The 10,899-nt window shown below is 51.3% G+C and overlaps 1 protein-coding gene across 2 annotated transcripts in view; it reads left to right on the top strand.

Moving 5' to 3' along the window:
* Positions 1-10,515, top strand: part of Gpr55 (G protein-coupled receptor 55) — a 45,399-nt gene extending 34,884 nt beyond the window's left edge. For both annotated transcript variants that reach the window (XM_010608099.3, XM_019205111.2), the window contains exon 2: positions 7,023-10,515. In XM_010608099.3, the coding sequence (XP_010606401.1) occupies positions 7,031-7,975 (945 nt within the window). In that variant the 5' untranslated portion in view covers positions 7,023-7,030 and the 3' untranslated portion in view covers positions 7,976-10,515. The remainder of the gene's footprint in view (positions 1-7,022) is intronic.
* The last annotated feature ends 384 nt before the right edge of the window (positions 10,516-10,899 follow it).

Raw genomic sequence — 10,899 nt, 5'->3', positions numbered from 1 at the left:
TATACTATTTTATTTATGTAATTATATGTCCCAATTTACATTTTGCCCACCTGATTTATTCTAAACTATAATATATTAAGGTTGTCCACTATTTTTATTTTGTCAGTTGCTCTATGAATTATATTTTACTTTGTATGCCTTTTTTTGGAGGCAGGATCTCACTATGTAGCCCACGCTGGCCTCAGATTCAAAGCAATCCTCCTGCCTCAGCCTCCTGAGTGTTGGGATTACAGGTGTGCACCACCACACCCAGTTTATATGCCTTTATACAGTAGCATCCAATAGGTAAGATTCCTATACAGCATTGGCCTTCACAATCTTTCACTAATAGAAAATAACTTTCTAGGGCTTTGATTAAATTTGTTTTATCACCCCGGGACTTTCTGTGTGGTTTCAGCGTGCCCTTTATAAAAGCAGAATTAAATTACATTTCTTTTCTTTTTTGGTACCTTGGATTGAACTCTCGGGACCTTGTGCTTGTGAGTCAGGAGGTGGAACCACTGAGCTAAATCCCAGGCCCCTAAATTATATTTCCTAATTGAACTGAGTATGTTGGCCAGGGAAGTTTGAATTTTTCATTTATTGTTGTATTTCAGGGCTGAGTTTCTTTTTCTGTGGTTCTTACTCCTTTGTTATCTGGTTCAGTGTTTTTATTTATTTCTTTTTACCTTTGGGGATTTTGAAGACACATCTTTTCCTTTATAGTCAGTGCTTACTTTAAGGTTTTAATACAACCTGACCCTTATGTTTCTGCAATCATTACAGCAAAATACAACAACATAGTTCCCGTGTTCTGTGGCACAGTGGGGTGACTGTCGTCCATGATAACCTACTTTCTTTTTTATGAACTCTGCAAGTGAGGAGCTGGAAGTCTCCAAACATGAAGAAATGATGGGTTGGGGGCCCGGGGACTGGGCTCAGTGGTTCTGCTGCCTGCTTTGCCAGCACGAGTTCAATCCCACAAAAACAAAACAAAAAGGAACCGATGGAGCGGGACAGATAGACCTGATAAGATCTGCGAATATGCATGAAGATTATGTGTTAACCAAAAATGAAATTAAATAATTGAATTTTTATTTTTATTTTTGGTTCCAGGGATCAAACTCGGGTCTTTGTGCTTGTGAGGCAGGTGGTGGAACCACTGAGCTAAATCCCCGACCCTTACATTGAATTTTTAGAGAGTCAAAGATCAAGTGGATTAAAAAACGACCTTGTGATTTTCCTTGGTCCATTAGCCACACAGCTAATCCGTGTGTCAATTCATCTGCGGCTTTATAGTAGCCCTTTCTCTGCAGGGGATGCAGCCCCAGACCGCTGTGGCTGTCGGGAGCCCCGCACCCACTGTTTTCTCCCGCAAGGGCCTCTCACCTCTCTTCGCAGCTCCAGGGATCTCTCTGGGTCGCGTGCAACCCTTTTGAGCTCTCTCACCTCGACAGCTCCATTCTGCCTGCTGCTCTTCGCTCGTGAAGTCTACAATTCGGAGGGAATTTCTTTGTGAAGGCACACCAACACGAAAATGGGGTTCTGGTTTCCCCTGAGCCGTGACCCGGCTAGCCAGGAAATTCTTCTGTCCAGGCACCCTCCCTTAGACCTCCTCTGTGTTATTATTTTTTTGGAGAGGTTTCCAAGGAGCTTGGCTGGGCTATTCTCGGATGTTTGTAAGGCTCGACGTTAGTGGCATTAAAAATGGCAGCAGACATCTGGGAACGGTTTTCTTTTCATGAATTTTGCGTGAATCCTGGCACCCCGTCTTTTCTATTGTTCTCATTTTCTCTGTTGTTCAATTCAGCCCTGCCCCTCGGGTTCCAGGCTGCTGGGGAGCAGCTGAGGCCACGTTGGGCTCTTCAGTTGTAACCACAGAACCTGTTTGCTGACCCATTTCCTTGTCCCATTCAGTTTGTTGTTCTTATTGCCAGGGGTCCGGGATTGGGCTGCATTCAAATCCTTCAGAAGAAAAGCAAGCCCACCATCCCTTGTGAAGGAAGGTGGCTCCTCACAGACAGCACCGTGGGGCCGGCCATCGGGAAGGTCCCGGTCTCTGCCTGTGACACTAACCGGATCCCAGTGTTCAAGGGACGAAGCATGGGTGGCCTCCCTGGCGGCCAGGGCAATGGGGACACAGGGTCTGAGCTCAGCAGAGCAGCCAGGCCTGGCGATCCCTGCCACGTGTGGGATTTCTGGGACAGGCAGCAGTGGCTCAGCGGTGTCCAGGGCTGGGGCAGGGCATTCTCAGAGCCGCCTGTTTGTGGCAGCTCATCCTTCCATCCTTCCCTTCTTCCAGGTAGGGGCTGAACTTGCAAGGTCCCTCTCCGGCTCCCCTTCTCCTGACTAGGCTGTGGGCGTCTGACCCATCTCAGTCTCTGCCTCTCAGAGGCCTCCCAGGGACTCCGCCACCCGCGGTGCGACTGACTATCGGTGTGGACCGTGGGTTGGCCGAGCTGCAGCTGCTCCCCCACACTGTGGACTGGTGCTCGGAGGGGCCGTTCCTCCCCTCACCGCGATGCCTGCTTCCCCTCTGACCGCAACCTGGACTGCATTTATGCCTCCAGATCTTACCCCCATGTAGTCCCTGGTTTTCGTTTTTGGTTTTCATTTTGGTACTGGGAATCCAACTCGGGAGGCGGGTGGCAGAACCACTGAGCTAAATCCTAGGCCCCCTGGTTTTTATTTTTAAAGATTCTTTAAAAGATCATTTCCTAGACCTTCAGAAGAAATTCAGAGGATTAATATTTCAGGCTCTCTGCTCACTCTGCCATTAGCTGGAAATATTTTTTTCTCCACCGAATTTCCTTTTGCCAGCCTGTAGAGTAAGCGCTGTCTCTGGCTTCCCAGATTGCCTGAGGCCAGCATGGCCTTACGACAGAGAATCTTCTCGAAGCCTGAGGGTCTGTTTCGCACACAAGCTCCTGCTGCAATCAGTGTACACATCCCAGCACCCTATGTCATTTGCTTCCGGTCAGGTCATTTTTTTTCCCCCTTCGTTGTTATTCTTTTGTTCTTTCAAATTCAGCCATATTTGGGCTTGGGTTGGTCTTTGAGTATCGTTGATTTTATTTATTTATTTTGATATTTTGAGACAGGGTCTCACTGTGTAGCCCAGGCTGGCCTCAAACTCTTGGCAACTCCCCTGCCTCAGCCTCCCGAGTGCTGGGATCACAGGTGTGTGCCACCCTGCCCATTCGCCCACGGGGTTCACCTGAGCATGACCCAGGTGACCTGTGTTCCCTTTCTGAGGTTTTCTCTGGGCAGGGGGCGGGGGCGCTACGCATAAACTTTGTGCTTGTCTTTCAGTTCTTGGTTTTCTACTGTTGTGACTTCTCTGAGCTTCCTGCTCTTTGGTGTTGTAACGGTGGTCATTCAGACCTGTGTTGCACATGGGACTGCTTTTCTTATCAGATAAAACTTATCTTGTGGATGCCTGGTTACATTGGCTATTTTTTTGAGACAGGCCTGTGGGTATTTTGACATTTCATCTAGAGGACGCAGGCTATCGGTCTGCGTGGACTCTGTCGCCCCCTGTAGAAGCCGTTAACACAGGCCCAGAGTTTGGGACCCTCCTCGCCAGAGATTCCGGTGCACAACCCCAGGAGGTGCTGTTCCACACCCTGCAGGTTCCTAATCTTTAAGTAACAGGAGATGTTTTCTCCCAGATCCCTGAGAGACGTTCACACATAGGAAAGCACAGACTCTTAGAGAGCCACAGCATCGCTGGGCATGGTGGCGCACGCCTATAATCCCAGCACTCGGGAGGCTGAGGCAGGAGGATTGCTGTGAGTTCGAGACCAGCCTGGGCTACATAGTGAGTTTCAGGTCAGTCTCAACTACATAGTGAGACCCTGTCTCAAAAAACCAAAAAACAAACAAACAAACAAAACAAAATAAAAATAAAAATGAAAAAGAAAGCCACAGCATCAAACAATGTATGTAAAATGTTCAGCCCGGACCACTTTGTATGTCTATAAGCATTAATCTACTATATATAATGTTTTCTTTTTAATTAAAGGTTGAAGAGTTTGGGAATGATATTTCATATAGGACCTTAAAAATGCTGAAATTTTCTCTTCCTACAGGTGCTCTAGGGAGCTGTAGGGATGAGAAATAATAGAACGGGGAATTCTCCACAATAACTATGTAGTAAAACCCTGTCTCAAAACCAAAAAACAAACAAACAAACAAAACAAAATAAAAATAAAAATGAAAAAGAAAGCCACAGCATCAAACAATGTATGTAAAATGTTCAGCCCGGACCACTTTGTATGTCTATAAGCATTAATCTACTATATATAATGTTTTCTTTTTAATTAAAGGTTGAAGAGTTTGGGAATGATATTTCATATAGGACCTTAAAAATGCTGAAATTTTCTCTTCCTACAGGTGCTCTAGGGAGCTGTAGGGATGAGAAATAATAGAACGGGGAATTCTCCACAATAACTATGTAGTAAAGATATGAGTCTTAGGGATATTATTGTGGAATTTTTTTTGTTTCCTAGTAAAACATTAAACTCATTAATAAGCTACTGGCTAGATGAGTTATGGTGTCTCCACAGAGTAGAATACAATAAAACTGTTAGACAGAAACAGTTTCCTTGGGTACTAGTCATGGAGGCCCAGGCCTGTAATCCTAGCACTTAGGAAGCTGAGCCAGGAGGATCTTTGCTAGTTCATGCACAGACTGAGTTACATAATTAGTTCAAGGCACCTGAACTACATAGCAAGACCCTGCCTCAAAAATTAAAAAAAAGACATTTTTTTTAAAGAAGAAAAAGAAGGAGGAGGCAGAGGAGAAGAAGAAAGAAAAAATTGCTTCATGGACACAGATGTGGAACAATTTCCAAGAAACATTTTTTTGGTACCGGGGATCAAATTCAGGACCTTGCCACTGAGCTAAATCCCTGACCCTCCAAGAAATATTATTTGAAAACCAAGGAATAGAACAGTAGGTATAATTCCAAAGTTCTAAAGATATCATGGGTGCCCGTGTATGTAAAAATGCACATATGCACACACTTGGGGACATTTCTGGGGAAAGTATGTGAGAACAGGAACCCATGGTTGCCTCTGGAAAGAACAGCCCAGGCCCAGGGGACCCTGAAGGCTGACTGTCTTTGGCACATTCGCCTGTATTGTTTTTCTAACTTATTGAGTGCATGGGCTCATTTCTAATTAGAAAAACCTAGGAGAACAGCAGAAGCTATATACACAGTCACTGCACTGGTCACCAGGGCAGGTTTCTCTGGCGACAGACCCTGTGCATTAGGGGACCCTGAAGGCCCGGGTGTAGGAGGCACAGAACAGGGTGCAGAGGGGGTATGGCCAAGCCAGGGCTCCAACCTCTGGGGTTGAGCAGCGTGGACAACTTCTCAGTGCGGGACCCGGTGTACCGGTGAACACGGCCCAGCCATGGTCCCTCGATGAAAGGAGGGGCAGAGGAGACAAGTAGGGGAGGATGTAAGCTGGGCCATCTGTGAATTCTCCCCATGGTGTCGATGGTTCTGGAGGCCTGGGCTGAACATCTGGCTTTGATCGCCTCCTCGATACAGCCTCAGACCGCGTCCCTGTACAACCGCACCATGGCCTTGCTCTCTGCCCTTCTGCCTCTGCTGTCCCACCTGTCTAAAGGGCTTTGCTTGTCCCGGGCCGACCCCAGGCCCTCACTATCCTCTCTGGGGTTGTCATTTCCTCCACAGATCTCCACTTTCTGTCTGGATTTCTCTTTAGGTAACAGGAGGTGGCAGCAGCTGCAGATCCTGCAAAGCCTCACAGGAAGATCTCAAGCAGAGATCTACTGTGTGACCGTGCCCTGGAGGGGTCCTGTCCTCTAGAGGGGGAACAAGCTAATTCCTGTGGTGGAGGTGGGGATGTGGTGCCCTGATTGCAGCCATCCCTGCGGCCAGGGAGCTCTGTTCAACTCTGAGAAAGTGGGCAAGGGACAGCAGAGGAGACAGTGAATAAGGAGCGGCTGAGTGTGGGGAGCAGTGTTTGAATCCCTCATCAAGCAGTACCTGCATGGAGCCCTACCTGGTTTTCATGTTTCCCATGAAATTCTCTCTTTCCCTGCTTAACCCAGTTTGGGTCAGAAGTTCTTTTGTTACGACTTTCAAGAGAGGTTCTGATTGAAAAAAGGGAGAGACATTCAAGTATAGAAGGGTTCCACCTTTGTGAAAGAAAATGTGTGTTTCAGCCAGGTGTGGTGGTGCACACCTGTAATTCCAGCACTCAGGAAGCTGAGGCAGGAGGATCATGGGGGACTGAGGCCAGCGTAGAATACATAGTGAGCTCAAGCCCAGCATGACCTACATAGTGAGACCCTGGTGTGTGTGTGTGTGTGTGTGTGTGTGTGTGTGTGTGTGTGTGTGTGTGTGTAGAACAGGAGGATGGCACATTTGAGCCCAGGCCAGGCAACTCAGTTACTTAGCAAAGACTTTGTCTCAAAATATAAAAGGACTAGGGACGTAGTTCAAGGTGAAAGCCCTGGATTGAATCTCTAATATAGGAACACACCACACACAGAAATGACACAGAGAGGGACAGACAGACAGACACTGAAATGATATACAGACATCCCTACCAACTTGCAGTGGTCTGACTTACAATTTTTCAGCTATAAAACGGTGGGAAAATGCACCCAGACAAACATTGTTTTACACTTTCCTTACTTTATTCAACAAACAAAGCTGCATGAGCTATTCAACATTCGCTTGTAAAATGAGCTTTGTGTTTGCCGGCTTTGCCCGACGGCAGGCAAGTGTGCCAGTGTGTCCCATGCAGCCTCGGAGGGTGTAGGTCCGGGGCATCAAGAGTGCTTTTTAACTTACAGTTTTGTACCTTATGATGGGTTTGTCAGGACACAGCACCGTTGTAAATCTGCCTCTGCTAGGGCTGCCCAATTGGGTGTCCCCTTCCCGTTCTGTGCCGTCCTTCACGGCCAAGTGAGCAGGAGCTGCTGTGGGACCCGGGGGAGGAAGTGTCCGTGATTCCGACCAAGCCCTCTGGGTCCATCACTGCCTGCCCTTGCCTTGCAGGGAAGGACATGAGCCGGCACAACGCCAGCAGGAACTGCTCATTCAGCGACGTGGACGAGCTGATGAAGACCGTGCAGATGGCCGTCCACATCCCCACCTTCCTCCTGGGCCTGCTCCTCAACCTGCTGGCCATCCGCGGCTTCGGCAGCTTCCTCAAGAAGAGGTGGCCCGAGTACGCGGCCACCTCCATCTACATGATCAACCTGGCCGTCTTTGACCTGCTGCTGGTGCTCTCGCTCCCGTTCAAGATGGTGCTGTCGCACGTGCGGCCCCCGGCCCCCGCCTTCTGCACGCTGGTGGAGTGCCTCTACTTCATCAGCATGTACGGCAGCGTCTTCACCATCTGCTGCATCAGCCTGGACAGGTTCCTGGCCATCCGGTACCCGCTCCTGGCCAGCTACCTCCGCTCCCCCACCAAGACCTTCGGGACCTGCTGCGTCATCTGGGTCCTGGTGTGGGCCGGGAGCGTCCCCGTCTACAGCTTCCACGCGAAGGTGGGGAAGTACAGGTGCTTCCACAACATGTCCGACAGCACCTGGAGCGCCAAGGTCTTCTTCCCCCTCGAGGTGTTCGGCTTCCTGCTGCCCATGGCCATCATGGGCTTCTGCTCCTCCATGAGCATCCACATCCTGCTCGGCCTCCGGGACCGCAGGTATGGAGCCTGCATCTGGACCATCGCGGCCAGCTTGGTCGTCTTCGTGGTCTCCTTTCTTCCGGTCCACCTGGGTTTCTTCCTGCAGTTCCTGGTGAGGAATGGCTTTATCGTGGAGTGCAGAGCCAGGCAGGGCATCAGCCTGTTCTTGCAGTTGTCTATGTGTTTCTCCAACATCAACTGCTGCCTGGACGTTTTCTGCTACTACTTCGTTATCAAAGAATTCCGCGCGGACATCATGGCCCGCCGCTTGTCCCGGGTCCAGCTGGTCCGCCAGGACACCGTGATCACCAGGGGCTGAGGGAAGAAGAAACCCCATCCCCAAGTGCTCCCAAGAGACATCCCGAGCTAGCTGGTGTCCTTCCCCTCCGCTGCCCACTGAACACCATCTTTATGCTTTGTATCCTGAAGACTTTTCCACGGTGTCTAGTCAGCTGGATGTACATCGCCCCGCAGTTGGTCTTTGCTGAAGAACCTAAGGACCAGGCGGATTCTTCATTTCTAAGTCCAAAGGGGTAGGAAGCAGAAGACTTGAAAAGAATGCACCTGAAAAAGGCTGTTCCCCAACTCTCCCCTCCTTCCAGTTGACTGGAAGATTCTGGAAAGACACAGAGAGGAGAGAGGAGTCAGGGAAGGAATGAAGAGAGTTGCAGTGGAGGTGTCTTGAGTAGAGATGGATGGTAGGGAAGGCAGGTTCTGGGATGGAGGAAACCTACACCTTCTATCCCTCCTGGAGCCCTGCTGAGGAGGGCTGCGCCGGCCAGGCCATGGCGGGAAGAAACGTTGGGCGCTTACGGGTCAACGGGAACAGAGTGGAAAAGCATTAGTGACACCCTAGAGACACCAGGATATCTCTGGGGAGGAAGGAGATGGGGCCGGAAGTGGACTCTCTGATTACCACTGGGGTGTCTGACAGCGTGTCAGCACCGGTCTGGGACACACTCAGCTTCCTGTCTTGAACAGGGAGGGAAGTTGTTCCTTAGACCTAGTATGAAGACAGAGGGAAAGAATCAGTCTTGACTAGGGGCAGCCACAGCAGAATGAAGGGTTTATCCTGTTCCCTGGGTCCTGTTGGGCAGCCGGCACTGGTGGCAATGCCCAGAAAGCTGCCCCTCTGTGGTGGCTGGCGGGGAGGAGGCGAGGGAGCCTGAATCAGACAGCAAGAGGGCCTTGGCAGTTCCAGGAGGGGTGATGTTTGGATCCATCCATGGGCTCCAGTGATGCTCCTCAGGAGGGAGCAGGAGGGGACAGCCTAATGCCTTCCGGGGGCTCAGCTGTTCCAGAGTGAAGTGATTCAAAGGATAAACTGGGATGTAATTTGCAAGAGGGAAGGAGTGGAGTGAGAAGAAACCGCAGAGACAGTATGAATGGGGCTAAGGTCTTTCGGAGAAGCAACCGAGACCAATCTGGAGGATGAGGGGCTTTGGCTGAGGGCTGGGAGAAAGTGTGGCCTGTGGGGGACACACCATGAGGGAAAGAGCGCCATCTAGATGAAACCTGGGACCTGCCTAAGAGGCGGAGGTAGGGAGGAGGAGGGGGAGAGGGGGAGAGAGAGGGGGAGAAGTTCAGAGACTGCCCAGCTGCTCGCGTGAAGGGAGTGGGGATGCGGTGGGGACAGGGTGGGCAGGAAGGGGGCGGGCGGGCTGCTTCCTGTCAGCATCCCTCCGCCCAAGACCGAGAGCCACTGAAGGACAGGGGCCCCCAGCACCCCCCTGTGGCAAAGTTCAGTGGCATTCTAGGTGGCTGGCTGGAAAGCTTAGGGAGAAAGCATCTCAGCAGTGTGGAAGCGGGTGTGGAGGGGCACAGGAGCAGGGCCAGAGCTCCAGAACTGGCAGCCACAGCCAGGGCTCTGCAGACCCAGGGGTGAGGCCGTCCCTATCCGCTGGCCCAAGCCCTGGACTCCCCACCCCTGCCTATGGGCTGCACCATCCCATGGCCATCTGGGCACAGACCCCTACACTGAGAAGGCCATATAGTGACAGAACAGGGCACCTGGGGCTGGTTTGGGTGAGGGACTGTGGTGGAGTTGGGGGCCACCCCTTGTGCAGCTTCTCTTTGTCTGGGGAGAGCTGGGAGCCCCCCTCATGGCACTGAGCAGTGTCCCTCGTGCACACTGGGGCCTGCCACGTGCTTAGGGCTGGCAGCTTCCAGACAGCAAAGGCCCAGAAGCCCAAGCACCTGTCCCCCTGTGCCATGTTTAAAACTGAAATCTGGTCTATGTAGTGTGACTCTGTCCACAATAGTCAGGGGACTTTGAGAGCAGAATCATCAAAGGAGAAGGGAGTCTGGAGCCATAAACATCGAAACTGGAAGGGGCTGGTTGGCGGGGTCAAGCAGCTTGAGCTCGATGTGGTGACCAAGGACCCTGTCCATCGCAGAGCACTGCGGTCCTTCTCCACCTTTCCCCCCGGGGGTACTTCCGGCCCAAGAGGCTGTGGGAGGGACAGGTTGAGCATTACAGGTGTGTGGTTGCTCTCTTGGAAGGTCCAAACACTGGGCCCGGGCAGCCACACCCAGCAGTTGGCTGATCAGCGCAGGAGGAGATGAAGGAAGGCAGGGTTAGGGGTCAGGGCTAGAGCTGGGGTCGGGGTGAAGGTGAAGATGGATCACAGGGCGCCCCCTGCAGCAAATGCCAGCCAGTGAGTCAGGGAAGCCGGAACCCACCAGTGGAAGAGCCTGAAATCCCTACTGCCGAAGCCATGGGGCGGAAGTGTCCTTTGACCATCAGAGTGTGTACTCCCAGCCCGGAAAGCCCTGAGACGTGCCGGCTGTATGTACATCCATAGAACCAGCACAATGATTGGAAAAGCAATACGATTTGTCTGATTTACTAAATAAACAGATTTGTACAATGCACTGTGAGCTTGTCTTGGCTACCCTTTTTGGCTCCAGAGAGCCTTGGGTCCCTGCCAGGGGACCCATCCTTCGAGTGACCTGGATACTAAGTGTGGCACTGCAGTACACCTGTCCCAGAGCAGGTTAGAGCTGAGCTTTCTCCTGGGCCCCTCATATGGGAGTTTCAGAGGAGTGGAACCCTTGGTAGGTGTGACCTGCTGCCTTCCAGCCCAGGCCACCCCTTTTTCCTGAGCCATCCTCCCCCCGGTTCTGAACATGGAGCAGTCATCCCCTGGCTGCCAGGGCTGACCGGGGAGGGCCATCCTCCCTCCTTGACAGTCATTTTCTGTCAACCCTCGAGGCATCGGCTGATTCCCAGGGTTTGGGAGG

Source organism: Fukomys damarensis, unplaced genomic scaffold (genome assembly GCF_012274545.1).
Source record: "Fukomys damarensis isolate Sample0158 unplaced genomic scaffold, DMR_v1.0_HiC HiC_scaffold_16, whole genome shotgun sequence".
Taxonomy (NCBI): Eukaryota; Metazoa; Chordata; class Mammalia; order Rodentia; family Bathyergidae; genus Fukomys; species Fukomys damarensis.
This window is presented reverse-complemented; position numbering and strand designations above follow the sequence as displayed.